Here is a 16,577-nt window from a genome sequence, read left to right as displayed (position 1 = left end):
TTTGGTTTTTCAAGACAGGGTTTCTCTGTGTAGCCCTGGCTGTCCTGGAACTCACTCTGTAGACCAGGCTGGCCTCGAACTCAGAAATCCACCTGCCTCTGCCTCCCAAGTGCTGGGATTAAAGGTGTGCGCCACCATTGCCCGGCACCAGGTCTTATCAACCTGGACAGAGACATCTGCCTTGGCTGCAGTTGCAGGTTCCCATGGAAACTTAGCTGTTTTGGCTGCCTGTGCTGACCTTGCTCTACAACATACTCCAGCTGTTGCAGGGGATGGGGCTTGTGGTTTTCCCCTTTATATACATCGTGCTTATTATTAAACTTTGGAGCCTTGCTCAGAACGTAGACTTGGCTTCATTCTTTTATTGCCCCCCCCCCCCGTTACCCTTTTTATTTCCAGCTCCCCTTTCAGGTAAACCCAGTTTTCCCATGGCTACAACCACCACCACCATCACCGCTGCCACCACAACAACAACAACAACAGCATCAGAAGCACTCTAATTTCTTTGCAGAAAACAAAGCTTTTCTCATGACTGTATATCACAGGAAGCAATGGGTGTTTCATGTGGTCCCTCAACCAATAACATCAGTGAAACCTGGATGGTTGTTTAAACTGCTGAGGTCCAGATCCCCTGAGTTGGGACTCCTGGAGCTTCCTAATGATGCTGATGGAGGATAAATTTGAGAGCCATTGTGCTGAGGAGGCTTATGAAAAGAGCATTGAGAAACCATCCTTGGGCAAGTTCTAAGAACCCAACAACAACCTTCAACAAAAGGTACAAAGCATAGAAGTACAATGCAGCCCAGTGAAGCTCAAACACAAGAGCACCAAGGCAGTGCAGCTCACAACCACAGCTTTTGGAACCCACATTGCTGAGTCAACACCTTGTCTTGACATTCTAATGCTTTACTTCCTTAGCAACACTTAGCAAAAGCACATACACTAAGGATGGGTAGTTTTTGGAAATTCCAAGTCGATTCTGTCCTTGTGCCTCTCTCTGCTAATTCCTGTGCCTGTTATCTGAGCTTCACACCCTAGTACATCTCCATCTCTACATTTGATGGTCAACTATCACCGCCAGCATGACTGGAATTAGACTTAACCTGGAAGACAAAGACACACCCCAAGCTTATCATGATGCTGTTTCTAGAGAGGCTTAACCAAGATGAAAAGACCCATCCTGAATGAGATCCATTTTGGTGAGTCTGGATGTTTTCAGACCTTAAAATAAACGCCCAGTTGAGCAATCATCCATTAAATCTTTACTGAATTCCACTTGATGGGGTTAACTCATCATACTTGATGAGCAGGATGAGTGTGGGGGATCCTAGCCTCCACCTCAGTGGGGCTGCGCTGGGGAGGGAGACAACAAAGATTTAAGGACTTTCCAGTCAGCCCTGAGTCACCCCTGGCTCTGCATCTGTGATCTCAATCATCCACAGAGTAAAAAAGAACAGAAAAATCTTCATCTGCCCAGAGCATGTGGGCATTTTTCCTGATACTGATCATAAACAAAATGATATAGCCTATCCATGTAGCTTTTATATTGTGAAGAATGTAGTCAGAAATCTAGAGGTGACCCAAAGTCTAAAAGAGGGTGTCAAACATATCTGCAAACACTGTCTATAAAAGCACCTTTTATAGACCTCTTGGTCTATAAAGTCCTCTTGGAGGTGCCAAGGGACAACTGTGCATCATGGGTGTGTGAGAGAGCTGAGGGGGAGACAGGAGAGGGTGGGAGCTCAGAAGCATTACAAGGGCAACTGGAGATGTTTTTACATAGATCGAGGAAGGCCTCAGTGAGCAACATGTTGAGGCAAATGAGGAGCTGCAGGAAGAAACATCGTTAGCATGGGAATGGCAGCTGCAAAGGCCTTGAGGCCAGCGTATGTCTGCACCAGCTATGAGAACGATGCAATTGAAGCATGGTTTGTAGAAGAGGCTGAAAGAGAGAGATAGGATGGAAATACAGCCATGGATTAGACCCAGGAAGTCCTATAGGCAAGGATAGAGTTACATTTACCAGACTTCTCTGGCAGCTGAGTGAAAAGCACCTCGGCAGGCCGGGGAGATGGAGGGGCTCACGGAGCAGGCTGACTTCCCTGTGTTCTGGGCAAACTTCACCTGGGCTCTGTTCACAACTTTCACAGTGGGCTCCTCCCTCCAGCCCACTTCTGCCCCTACCTGATTTCCTCTCAGAATGCTTTTGGTAGTTCCCTGGGAGAAAAGAATTCCAAGAAAGACTGGGTGGGGTACCTGCAGCCAAGTGCTCTACAATATAACCCAACGCGCATGCCTGTGCACCCACACACTCACACATTCAGGCATGCTTGTGCACACACACGCCTCCCATGCTTTACCATCCAGGAGTCCACCAAATACGCTCAACAATGTGTCAAACATAAGAAACCTATTCAGTACTTCCAAACCCGTCTACACTTCGCACTTGATTCTCTCTACCTGGGACTCTTGGCTATCCCACCTCTACAGGGATCAGGTGATCCACCTTGTATCACCTTCCCTGATTCTTCCATAAGTGCTCAGTCTCCTGCCCTCACTCAGTCATATTCTCTCTTTATGGTTCTTTTGTGGTGCTGGGGAACAAATCCAGAGCTTTGTACATGTCAAGCAGACATTCCACGGCTGGGGCGCATCCTAGCCTTCTGTGGTTCACGATATACTCTCTTTTGCTTCTCCAGTCTCTCCCAGAGAATTCTGCAAAATACAGCTCACTCAAAAGAGCTACAACCAAGTCTGAAGTTTTCTATGGGATCTGCCCCATTTTTATCCCAACCTCACCACAGCCTGCCCCACCGCCAGCACTGTGACACTTGAGTTTTACAGATTCTGGGGATCTAAACCCAGATCCTCCTGCTCACTCAGATGGCCGTTTACTGGCTGAGCTATCTCCTCAGACCCTCACATTATCCTTTAATGACAATGACTACAACAACAATCATAAAATAACTTCGCTATTTGCTTATGATTATAAACATATTGCACACCAATGCAGACAAAATCCTAGTTAGAAGAAATTCTATTTTATGCTAAATTAATAATAGGAAACAATTAAAAGTAAGCACAAAGGAAAGTCAACTGCTGCCTTTTTTTTTCTATGCAGAAAGATGCTAGTTAAATGGGAAAGGTCTTAAAATCCTAGGCCTCAAACCACAAGAACATTGATCCACTTAAATATTCTATGTGTTTATTTTTGTTAAGATTTTGATGGAATCAATGTTAATCTCTTTCTTGAAAGGCAATACAGACACACTTAAGTTTCGACTTTCTTCTCTGTGGTGTTTTACAACAACCTCATTCTACATAATTTATTAGAATCTAGAAACCTGAGTCAGATTTTCCCAACATCTGTATCAAAATGGGGAAGCAAAAAAATAGAACACGCAATGGATGTTCTTCTAGTAGCCTCAGCAAGAGAGGAAGGCTTCTAACCAGGTGTGGTGGCATGCCATGCTAGTCCCAGTTATGTGGGAAGCTTAGCAAGGGGTCACTTAAACCCAGAAGTTCAAAACCAGCTTGGGTGACACAGCAAGACCCTGTCTTCAAATAAAACAAACCAGAAAGGCACCATTCTGTAAAGCAGAAATCGTTTTCTTCTTTTTAAGGAAGTACAAATCGATAGCTGGGCTATCAATTTCCTCTTTAAAAGAGCTGGTATTGATGGATACACACAAAAAATAAAGATGAAAGGAAACCCTGCTCCAGACAATGAGAGAAAAAAATACTCAGGACTCAAGCTCCTACTTAACTCAGAATGAAATCTAAACCATTCTATAATGCAAGGCCTTCACCAGGAGCCTCGGCTCCATGAGGCAGATCATACCAAGCCTGAATTTGTACCCAGAGGTTTCATTTGACCTTCTCCGTGCTGGATTAGAAATTAGAATGGTACTTCCAACAGCTGCTTTGCAGTAAGTACTGTAAGGAATATCGGTGTGTACAAGATAAATGAACTGATTTAAATACTTCAGTGAAACGTCCTTCCAATGCCATCAGTATAGTTTAAGACATTTTTATCAAGAGGACTTTTAGTATATCCTATTAAAACATATTTCTGTTTAACAAGTAAACTAGGTTGGGTGTGGTGGAACGTGCCCATCATCTGAACATTCAAAGATTGAGGCAAGAGGATCAGAGTTCCAAGGCCAGTTTCAGCTACATAATGAGTTTAAGGCCAGCCTAGGCGACACTAGATTCTGTCTTGAACTTCCATTCTAAAATCATCTAGAGAATCCATCTTGCATAAGTAGAGTTAAGAATTAACAGTGTGTCCTATCTATGAGGTTTATACATTGTAATCCAGAAAGAGAGTAAACATGAGAATTTATCAGAAATATGAGCAAGAAAATCAGACTGGAAACTTATTTCATAAACCAACTACACAACATAGTCAGACTCCTCACACACACACACACACACACACATACACACACACACACACTCACACACATACACTCACAGACACACACACTCACACACACACTCACACACAAACACACACACACACACACACACACCAGATGATCCACACCTGTGCAGAAAAGTCAGAAACCCAAATTCTTTGCAGTATTAAAAAAACTAATGAATTAGTATGTAAAATTCCATAAACACGTCTTAAATTCAGAATAGATTCTTCTCATTTTGATATGATGGTAGAAAGCCCCACCCGACCCCCACCCCCACTGCTATGGAAATTTCGAGCACTGGGAAGAGAACAAGGCAGAGATTCATGAAAAGAAAGGGCAGCTGAAGAACTTAGAAAAAGCCTCAAGGCCTGGAAATGGCTCACCAGGGAAGGGCACTTTCAGCTTCTGCAGGGGACCGGGTTTGTTTCCCAGCACTCTCACAGCAGCCACTGTAACAACCTGGGATTTCCATTCCAGGGGATCTGGCGCCCTCTACTGGCTCCTTCAGGTGGCAAGCATGCAAGTGGTATACAGATAAGCATGTAGGCAAATGCTCATACAAGTAAAATATAATGAATATATCTTTAGAAAAAACATTAGCAGTTGTATGGACTTTAGCACTTGATATCTATACCCTCTTCTACTGTCCAGTTGATCTATTTCACATTGAAGTCCTAATTTATGAAATATAAATACTTCTTCCCTTAAGTCTACTTTGTATTCACCCAAATTAAAATTCCAAATATATTTCTATGTTTTAAATTACTTAATACCAACTTCATCTTAATTAAGTTGTAAAACCAATTGTAGGGTCTGGAGAGATGGCTCAGTGGTTAGGTCTTGCAGAGGTCCCAAGAGTTCCCAGCACCAGCATCAAACATTTCACCACCACTTGTAACCTGAACTTCAGGAGATCCAGAGTCCTCTTCTGGACTCCAAAGGTACCTGCACCTACACAGGCACATGCATACACATACATAATTAAAAGTGAAATAAATCTCTAGGAGAAATCAGTTTGTGTGATCATCTTGATGGTCCATTATGAAGCTGGAAAATGGTGGGCTGACCTACACGGAAGAGCTCAGGCCAGAGAATCTTTTTGTGCCACAATAGTAACAGAAGTCATTTCAGCGGTTACAAAAGAACACATTGTCACAAGGTAATGGGAGGAAAGAGATTGGATCTACAACTTAAAGAAAGAAACAGCTTTCTTCCAAATACTGATACTTGCTTTTAACAAGTAGTCTTTAGCAATGTTCTAGTGTATTGTCCTTCTTAGGTTGTAGGGACAACTCTGTGACATATTAGTAACCTTCTGTCTCACTATGTGCATAGCCAAAATGCTGGAGTCATTTTGTCATGAACATTTGATAAACACCACGCTCTACAATTTATACAAAAGTTAATTCAAAGAATTCAGGATATAAAATGGAAAACAATGAATGGGCATCATTGTTTAAGAACTCATAGGCTCCTTAAACAAAGGGGACTAACAGCCATTTGATAGGTCAAAGACTGCCTACTTAGAAGCCATTTAAGTTGCTTGGGTTTTACATTGTTTAACCTGACGTTAATGAACTCACTATCATTATTGATTGCTACTGCCACTACCAACACCACAATCACTTTCCTCTTTAAAACCCAATCTCACTGACTAGATCTGACTGGCTTAGAACTCCCTATATATACCAAGCTGGCCTCAAATTCACAGAAACCTCCCTGCCCTGGCCCCACCCTAGGATTAAAGGTGTGCTAAACACATTATTTTTTAAGAGAAAGATGAAAAAACAGAATAATGTTCTTCTGCCAGGACATTCACACAGGTGAGTCCATAACTGATGGCGTCACCAAAGAATAGTACTCCTTTCTAGTGAATTTTCATACTTACGTAAGGATCGCCCTATACTACCTTACTGCTTCCCTAGAACAAACTCTGCTTTATATGATGTGATCATGGTGTTAGAAGCCAGACATCAGCAATTGCAGTGAATGCTACACCTAGTTCTGGGTATCTTTGTGACCTAAAGAAGTGACCCTCAAACTCCTCGGAGGGTGGCCGTTTCTTATATTATTTAACCTATCATCTACTAGTAATTTTTTGCAAAACATACTCAAAATGAATTGTTAGGATTTTTGTCTGCTTGTTTTTATGTTTCATTTTTACTTTTCACTATTAGTGTGTGTAAGTGTGTATGATGTGTGCACATGAGTGTCAGGCTCATGTCACCTCATGTGCGTTGAGGTAAGAGGACATTCCTTGAAAGTGTTTCACTTCGGCTATCATGGGGTCCAGAATTGGATCTCTGATCCTCAGGCTACCCCTCCCTTTAAAGACTTGCAAAATAAAAGCCTCACTTTTTATTACTGTTATCAAATTCAACAGATAAAATCATTCACTTAAGTTTCTTTTTTAAAAACTAGTTCACAGAGCAATAGGTTCTGCTGCAGCTCTCTACATATCTGTCATTTTGTTTTGTTCTTATTTGTCCCTCTTCTCAACTGTCACTCTGTGTCACTGTCCCACCTTGCTCTTGCTGTCCCACACCATCCCTCAAAGAGGTCATTCTCTCAAATTTCTAAAGTGACATTTGTAGCCCTTCCTCTCAAATGTAGTACTCATCTGGCCAGCGAGCAACAAACAACTGTGGGGGGACCCTGGTGTGGAGTCACAGGGTTCATATTTTGGGGCCCTGCTGAGCATCAAACTCAAGACCCCAGCACTCTACCTCTGAGCCACACCTCCTTGGACCCACACTTGGCAGAGCACCGGCCTGAAGTACCATGCATGAATTCCCGTAAGAGATATACTTTACCTCTGATATTCTTTCCAAAGCCCATTGAAGAAACTTTTTTGTTCACTTGCTCGCTCGTGTTTGATTTCTCCTTGATTATGTCATCGTCACTAACGACATCGGCAGAAAACTTTTTCTTTTTCTTGTGTCGAGGCGGAAGCTTTTTTGGAAAAGTAAACATTGGGAATATCACAAGAAACATTGCAATGGCACAAAGAAGGAATCCACTCCACCTAGAAAATTGGGAAATGTCAGTTGTATTTATGGCTTCAGTTTGGGAGTAAGAACAAAGCAGAGAGTGAGGTTTGTCAGAATAAAGGTGCAGAGAAATCATTTTACCGTCATCTATTATAAGGGAGAAGAAAACTGAACAAACTGAGAAAGCAAAGGTAACTTGCCTTTCTGTGGTATGAATGGAAAATTCATAATTATACTAGGACCATAGTGGCTAATATAGTCAACAACTTGAGTACGATGTCATCCGTAATCCCGAGCAGCTATGGGTCTGCTGACACAATTATTTCTACTCCAGTGTGCATTTCATAATAGTTTTTGTTTTATTTTGTTTGCCTTTGTTTAAGCCTGAGTCTCCTGCAGCCCAAACTAGCCTCAGTTGGTTATTATTTCAGGGTGACCATGACACCTGCCTTCCTCTGATCCCTGAGTGCTATGATAACAGGATTGAGTCACCACACCTAGCTACAATAAATTTACTACAACAACAATAGACTGTCCCACACGCTTAGAGGAACAATATACACCACCACTCATTTTTTTGAGACAGGGTTTTTCTGTGTAGCTACGGCTATCTTAGAACTCACTGTGTAGACCAGGCTGACCTCAAACTCACAGACATCTGCCTGCCTCTGCCTCCTGAGTGCTGGGATGGTGCATGCCTGGCTCACCGTTTTTTCTTAAAAGAACACAAAAGTGAATCTGAAATGTGGCTTGCTTTTCATCTTTTTGATGCTGGCGATTGAAGCTGTACCCCCAACTTCTTGTCCAGTGTGCATTCTTCTTGCTGATGGGTTCAAATACTTTGCAAGTCCTTAGGTATGCATTGCTCATCCCTTATTCAGTCCTCACAGCCCTTCACAAACATGACGGACATCAAGACATTCAGAGTTCACCTTTTTTTGTGAAGAACTTAAGACAGCCAGAGCAAGAAACAACCACCTAGGACTACAACAAGGTACACGGCTGAACTTGCATCTCATTCTGTGGCTAGTGTGCCAGAGAGCTTCCTAGGGGTGTATAATTATCAATCTAGTACTTGGGACAGGTTAGAGATTCAAAAGTTTGTTCAATACATAAATTGAAAGAAATAGGTTTAAAACGGGTGGTGGGTATCAGTGTTGGGGAACATAGCTGGATCAACATGGCTCCTTCAGAGCCTGGCTGATTACAGGCCTTCATCAGTCACTGCCCATAGCACACCCCATTTGTCCTCTGGCCTTTAAGATCCCCAAGCCTCCCCACTGTCTGCCTCACGTCCTCCCTTGAGACAGCAGGCAGTGGACTCAGGGCAGTCATGAGTTGTGGCTTAGATACATCTGGGTTTGGATCTTGTCTTCACCACATGTTAACTAAGGAATCTCAACCACAGAATGCCTCTGTCAGACTGGCGTGTGGGCAAGTCTGTGGCCATTTTCTTGATAAATGATGGGTGTGAGAGGACCCAGCCCACTGCTGATGGTTCCACCCAGGACATGTGGCCCTGAGTTAATGAGGAATGATTTAATTTTCCCAGTTGAGTTTCTCATTTGAAAAGAAGGTTTAAAAATGCTTTTGAGAGTCATCAAATTTAAATAAATGGTGCCTATAACAGATCTAATGAAACACCCACTCCAGACCAGCAGGTAATGTGCAACAGCCGCTTTGGGCTTGTTTGTAATGTAGATATCCTCTTAGACTAGATTCCCAACCTTCCCCTAGCCTGGGATGATGCTGCTCTTGATGGTACTCTTGTTTCTAAATCTTGAGATGTTTATTTAATACTAACGTGTTGTGATATGGCAGTAGTGTGCGTGTGCGGCAACTGTCCTCTCCTTCATCCTTTACACAGGTTCCCAGGAGTGAATTCAGGTAACCAGGCTTGTGCATCGAGCACCTATACCCACTGAACTATTTTGCCAATCCTCAACATACAGTCTCAGAGGAAGGGAAGAATTACAGCAAGCAAATAAAAATGAGAGAGCTTGGGGTCAACTAGAAGCAAAGTAAACCAGCTCACGTTCTTCAATAGCCTCAAGAAATAACCATGTGAAGCATGCAATAATGGCAGCCTCGACGCACACAGCTGAAGGGGACGCTGGGAGGAGCTGTGGCAGGAGAAGATGCAGTGTGTGTTGGAAGAAGACACCTCCATCACAGTTAACTTCAAGGGGCCCAGATATCCAAATCCTTCTCGGGAACCCTTCTTCAAACCAGCCATAGGTGGACAGGAGACTGACAAATGGGTCCACTCCTGTCAGTTCCTTAACCCAGCACACCACACAGAGGCTTTATTCAAGTAATTCAATTCCCTGGATATTAGTTGCTTGACCTATAAAGTGGGCATGATGTTAAAAGTTCCATTTGATTGTTAAAAGGCTTAAATGAATACATGTGTTAAGCTCTACTATAATGCTTGACACACAGTAGGTGTCTAATAAATACCAGCATAATGTATCTCTTCACTCCTTCAACCTCTGTTCAATGAAAATGTATCTTTGGTTCTAAGTATTGCATTCAGTGAGAAACCTATTACCAGCAAGACTACCAAATAGAAAAAAAAAACTAATTCATTTTTTTAAAAAACTCAGTTCTAAACTGATGGTCATTTATAAAATTAAGATTAAACTGTCAGGTGGGTAGATAAAACTATCTTACTACTGTTAAATTCAAAGCAATGAAGATGCCTTGGTCTGGTGCATCAGGTCCATAATCCCAGCTACTCAGAAGGCTAAGACTGGAGGACTGCAAGTCCAAGTCCAGCCTTGGCTACGAGTGAGTCCAAGGCCAGCCTGATCAGCTTGGTGAGACTGGGAGTGAAAATTAAAAGGTAGAAGAGAAGACTGGGAATGTATCATAGGGACAGAGCGTCTGCCGGCTATGTCCATGACCAGCACTCAACCCTCTACTGAACTGCAAAAAACAAACAAACAGAAACACCCACCAAAGGCCAGGACATACAGGAAAGTCAAAGCAAGAGGAGCTAAGAGCTCTCCATAGTCAACTCGTTCCTCACAACAGCCCTGTAACCTAGGCACAGAGAAGCAATGTCCAGAAACCCACACAGCTCTTAGGCGCACATTACAGGAATTCAACTTGATGTTCTGTGCTCCACAGAGACCCGTTCTGCCACCAGCTGATGCCTGTCAACCAGAACAGTAATAAATGACAGCATCAGGCACGGGACAGACTAAAGCCCCTGACATCCTTCCTACACCTTGCCCTTCTGTTGGTGCGGCCAGCCATCATTCCCTCCCCGAGTTCCCTTCCTACTGAGCTGGCCTCAAGATATCTAAGTAGGATACAGGGTGTACACTGGACATTTATAAGTATATTTTAGGAATCTGTTTTCTAACAATGAGAAACAATTTTTACTCTGACTCATTCCAGAACTACAATGAAAACAGCTGAGATCAAAATCTTCACTCTCTGTCTAGACCTCAAAGTCCTTGCTATTCCCCGACTGCTGGCAAGTCCCCCACCCCCGCCTTTGTATGACTCAAATACTCTGCAGGCCAAGTCCACATGGGTCTCAGTCCATCTACCGTCAATGATGCTTACAGTAAAAATCAAAGCTATCAAATGGCCTCCTTAGTATCTGTTAACTTCTTAGAAATTTGTGTTATGCGCATGTCCCACCAACCACAGAGTCACATGACTTCTTGTCCTATAGTGAAATAGGATAAAACATTCTATATTTTCAGCTACTGGCTCTGCTCTTATAAAGAAAGAACTTGTTTTACTCAAGTTGAGGCCCATGACAAATTAAAACACAAGTCTGGCTCTGCAGATAAATAGTACAGCACCTGATGTTGAAATTACCAAGTCTGGAACATCACTTATGTGACAGAACTCTCTAGCAAGTAAGAAAACAGCTAAATGTACAGCACATATGGGCAAAAAACTGTTTCCAAAAAGAAAACATGTGCTCAGAGTAGAGAAATGGAAAAGTAGAGCTACAGCTCTGAGCCCAAGAGGATAGGCACACACTTGATAGTTTTTGTCATCTCCATACCAACAACTGTTACTGGGAAACGACTCTCAACTGGGGAACTCCTCCATCAGACTGGTGTATGGGCAAGTCTTCAGGCATTTTCTCAATTAGTGACGGGTGTGGGAGGACCCAGTCCACTGCGGGTGGTTCCAACCCTAGGCAGGTAGCTCTGAGTTAGGTAAGGATTCGAGCTGAGCAAGCCATGAAAAGCATGTCAGCAAGCATCATTCCTCTGTGGTTTCTGCTTAAGAGTTTCTGTCTTAGCTCCCCTCGGTGATGCAAAGTGACATAGATCCTTTGTTCCCCCAAATTAGGTTTGGTCAGTGTTTTATCACAGCAACAAAACCCCAAGTAGAACAGAAAGTATTTTTCTTCTCTACAGCACAGAAAAGGTAATGGGACATGGGGTTAAAACAATCTTCCCAGAAAGTCCTCTCTGGATCAAGGATATCCTCTTCCTGCACTCTGCTTTTGACACAGTGATCCAAACAACGTCTGTTTTAGCTTCTTGTTGCTGTTCGGACAAGCTCTCACACATGGAGCGACTCACATAACACAAGTGCATCGGCTCCAACAACACGCTCCAGGTTCCAGGCTTTGGGTATCTACTGCACATCCCATATGAAAATGTTGGCTAAAAAAGAACCTGTCTTCCCTCCCAAACTTTTAGAGGTCCTGCCTGCATTCTTGTGTTCACAGTCCTTCATCCATCTTCAAAATGAACTGCCAGAATCTCCTCTTTAATCAGCAGACCACCTGAATCTGGCCACCTCCTTCCCCCTTCACCTAAGATAACCTCCCCCACAAAATCCTTAACGTGACCCCCCTTCAAAGTCCCCTCACCACATAAGGTCCCATATTCATAAGCTCTGGGGATAAGAAAATGGCTATTTGTGGTGGAAATTATTCCCCCCACCATCTAGTACAGGTAATGTCTAGCTAGCTACCTTTTTCCTTTTTGCTGGGGAAATTGTAACTGCGGAGTAGTAGTGCCAGATTATCTCTAGTAAAAAGCAAAATAGAAAATGTGGAAAATACTCACCAGTTTCCGATGAACCGAGGGTCGTTCTGATCAAGGTGAACAGGATTTCTGGGATCCACATAAAAGCCAATGAGCAGCCCACCTAGTAAGTATCCTACTGCAGGGCCAAGTGCTCCCATGACGTACATGATGGCTGAGGAGACAGAGGGGACAGGGGACAGAGAGAAGTGTTACACAAGACATATGCTGAGGAGACAGAAGGGGAAAGGGGACAGACAGCAACATTACACAAGACCTTGTATACCACAGCTGTGTTCAGTGGCTATCTTCCGAAATGTTCATGCAGGCATTGGTCTTCAAATTTTCCCCTTCCCCTCTTCCCTTCTTTCTGTATCAGAGTCATTTAAACGAGCTTTGCAGTTGCTTCTTGCTTCTGCTTTGGCTTTTAATATGAGTATCCAGGCCATGCTCTAGAACCACTAAATTCAAATTTCTCTTTTTATTAGCGTACATTAATTGTGTATAATAATGTGTCTCATTGTGGCATTGTCATACATACATATATTTTTATCATATTCATACCCTTAACTGTTCCCTTCATGCCAATCCCCGGCCTCTTCCCACCTGGTCTCTCCTCTGTTTTCATGTCTTTAACTTCTTTATGAATTAGTAAAATTCATCATGGTTAATTACAGGGTCCTGGTTGAAAGATTTAAATTCAATTTTTGAAAGTAGAGACCCAGGCTAGTTAATGAGGCCATATTGACTAACCAAAAGAAAGGAAAGGAGAAGGTAGGTGAGAGGAGGGGAGGGAAGGGAAGAGGAGGTAAAAGAAAGGGTGGGAAGGGGAAGGGAAGGAAGGGGGAGGGAAGGAAGGGGGAGGGAAGGAGAAGAGAGGAGAGGAGGGGAGGGGAGGGGAGGAGAGGAGAGGGAGGAGAGGACTGTGTCATTTATCACAGGTGGAACATTCTAGCAAGATGACAAATCTGGGGGGCAGAGTTCTCCTGAAGGCTGGATTCAGTTGAACTAGTAGGCAGCGAGGAACCCAACACCCACTGTCTTTACTAGCTGCCATTTTAGACTCAAATGAGGTTTTAGAATGCATTTGGCTCATTGCCAATCGAGGAAACTTACTTTAAAAAGAGTAAATATCCCTAAATGACATTATTCAGAAGATCTATGTGGAAACCATCAACCACTGACAGACCAGAAAATAGTTTGTTAAAATCTGTCTAAGGAGGTGGGTGAGGCTGACTCACTGTGTACATGTCAGAAAGGCAGTCCCTGGATTCAAAAAACCTTTGCCATCAAAATGAATTTGTGTCAGAAGAAAAAAAAAAAGAACAAAGTTACTAGCATTATTTTGCTAGGTTTCTGAGACAGGGAGGTACCCCAGGCTAGCCCTGACCTTGGGGTGCTCTTGCATTAGCCTTCAGGTTATGAAGGCACAGGCACACACCACCATTTCTGCCTCTATCTCTATAATTCTGAAAATTCTGAAATGCAAATTGGAAATCTTGAGGTGGGATATGGAATTCCTTGAAAGTCACTGAAATACTCCTGACCCATTTTCTCCTACTAAACTCTGTCTTTGGGGCTGATCCATAGACATCTTCAAGTCACTGCTGCACACAGGCATAAAGAGCAGACATGGGTGTTGAGCATTTCTCATTTTTCCTGTCATTCATTTATAGCCACCAAATAGATGTTTAAGCACCTAGCCTTCAAACAGCTTATTGTTACCAGAAAATTATCAAAACGGCTTCACTCGACTTCATTATCTACACCTGAATAAATTTTTATCCCAACATTATTCTTAAAATCACAGACAAAACCAAGACTGTAATTTAATCCTTTCACTCACCTTCCACACCATTACAAATATAAGTCACAGTGCTCGTTTTACAGAACTGTCCACTGTTACAGTAGAACTGTGCTTCCATTGCCCACAGAAGTCCAGAATAGAGGCAAGGCCTATACATGGTGCCCTTCCAGAAGTGTGTTTCTCATGTATAAAATTAGGACTTTGACAAACTCCTTGAAAACCTGTCTACAACCTCCTCTGTCAACCAAAGATAGAAAGCACTTCTTTAAGGTATAGGTATTCCTGTATGCACAGGAAGATAAAATTTACAATGCCAAGCAAACCACACCCACTCAGAACTGAACACTATAAAAAGGCCAACGTGGACATGAGTCCTCGTCCCCAGACAGTTCTTCTGGTGTGAAAGCGGTTTCTTATTCATAGATCTGGAAGGGGTATAGTAGTCCCTCTATTTACACCTGGGCACAATGGCATATGTGTACAGCAACCCCACACAATTACCCAGCAGATGGAGAACCCATCAAATAACAGTCACCAGAAAACCTCAGCTACTTTATAAACTAGAGATGAAATTTTCAAAATTCGGTGATGTAATGTCTCTCTGCCCCTCTTCCACAATGGTTCCTGAGTCTTGGGAGAAGGGTGATGCTCACATTTATTTGTGGCTGAGCACTCTGAAACCTTGCTGTAAGCTTCTGTAACCCTGTCTACATGACTTCAAGCCAAGTACTACATGGGAGACGACCCCAAGTTCTCCTATCAGCACAAGATGTAGCCTGGTCTCTTTCACCACGATTACTGTGGACTTTGAATGTCAAGGCAGATGAAGCTGAGGAAACACTGTTGTAGGTGTGGTCTTGTTGGGACATGGAGGCCCTGAACTCCCTACTTCGGCCTCTGCTTTTCAAGTACTTTCTTCCTAAATGAAAGTATTCCAAATGAGTTTGTGTTGTCACAGGCTGTTTCCCATGAGAAAGGTCTTGCCCTCTAGGTACTTTTATTACTGCTCCAGTACAAAGAGCAAGGGTTCTCTTCAGTTGTGCAAATGTCTTTAGTAATTACCTTGATCTTGTTCTCAGCTACCTGCCAACTTTAGATTAGCTCATGCCGCTTTCTTTGCCAAATTATACATTTTTCACATCTTTCTGCTCTATTCTTGGTTCACTGTAAGTTTGGATTGAAAGAGTGTCACCATGCCAGATTCTAATGTTATGTTGTCTTAAAACTTCCTCTGTGGGAGGTAGAGCTAAGTCTCAGCAATTAGCTGCTCACGTGGCATAAGAGGCTAAGTAGAATGGTGACTCTCTCCCCTGCTACCCCATGAGGGGAACAGGTAATTTCTAAATCTAAGGTCTCAAAAGAGCAACCACTGGTACTAGACAAACCAGGACACTGGTTCCTGTGCTCTTAAGTGGCTCTGGAGACCTCAGTGGAGACTAGGGAGAAGAGGCAAGGTCACCTGTGGCCACACTCTCCCGAATTTCCTCAGCCCCTATCAAGTTGTCATTCCCATTTCAAGAAGAATAAAAGATATTTCTCCTTCATCACAAAACCCCTGGGCTGCATTGAAGGAGTCACAGATGAGGTTGTTCAGGTGAATTGATTCCAACTCTATGGTGTAGCTTTTTTAGTTATACAGTCAAATTCAAATTCTTGTCGGCCTACAGAGGAAGGCCTATGGAAGCCTTTCTGGCTACACACCCTAGCACTGAATAAGTCACTTCTTCAGCTGCATCCTCTTTGAAAAGGCACTGGGTCAAGCTAGGGCCATTGCAAAGGTAAGTCTGACTAACAAAGGGTCTCCCAGAGAAGAAACACATAAAACTATGATTCAAGGTGCCTTAACTAGATGGGATATCAACACTATGTTGAGGACTGGAGGGAAGGAGGGATTTGTTGTAGTAAGCCAAGGGAGAAGGTCTTGTGAAAGGATGACTTTTGGTGTAAGCTTCTCAGGATGTAGGCAGAGCAACCTGCATGGGCAAAAGCATGGAAGTCTGGAAGTGTGTTCAGGAAGCTGTAAGTATTTGTGGTACTTTATTTGTGGTAGCCAAAACTGGAAACACCTAGAAGATCTGGGAATAAGTGGACTGAAAACTGGAGTAAGTTCATGCACTAGAGTACTGCTCGTCAGTCTTAAAGAATACATCAATGATACATGCTAAAACATGAAGACATTTCAAAATCTCAAACGCAAGATAGAAGAAGGTGAACACTACTGCCTATCGGGCCTCATTCTTAGACCTCAGTGCACAGGCAACTGGGTGAGATCCTCTCCCCTGAGGCAGTGAGATCTGCAGGTGTCAATGGTAGTTTCTTCTGCTCTGCAGTCTCCAGTGGAAATTTT

The 16,577-nt window shown here is 43.1% G+C and overlaps 1 protein-coding gene across 3 annotated transcripts in view; it reads right to left on the bottom strand.

Moving 5' to 3' along the window:
- Positions 1-16,577, bottom strand: part of Slco5a1 (solute carrier organic anion transporter family member 5A1) — a 114,731-nt gene that overhangs the window by 52,151 nt on the left and 46,003 nt on the right. For all 3 annotated transcript variants that reach the window (XM_028770236.1, XM_028770229.1, XM_028770246.1), the window contains exons 2-3: positions 12,466-12,598; positions 7,238-7,449 (exon numbers count right to left, since the gene is read on the bottom strand). In XM_028770236.1, coding sequence (XP_028626069.1) covers positions 7,238-7,449; positions 12,466-12,598 — 345 coding nt within the window. The remainder of the gene's footprint in view (positions 1-7,237; positions 7,450-12,465; positions 12,599-16,577) is intronic.

The sequence above is a fragment of the Grammomys surdaster genome, unplaced genomic scaffold, assembly GCF_004785775.1.
Source record: "Grammomys surdaster isolate TR1022 unplaced genomic scaffold, NIH_TR_1.0 64, whole genome shotgun sequence".
In the NCBI taxonomy this organism is placed as follows: Eukaryota; Metazoa; Chordata; class Mammalia; order Rodentia; family Muridae; genus Grammomys; species Grammomys surdaster.
Note: the sequence above shows the minus strand (reverse complement) of the source record. Positions and strands in the feature narration are given on the sequence as shown.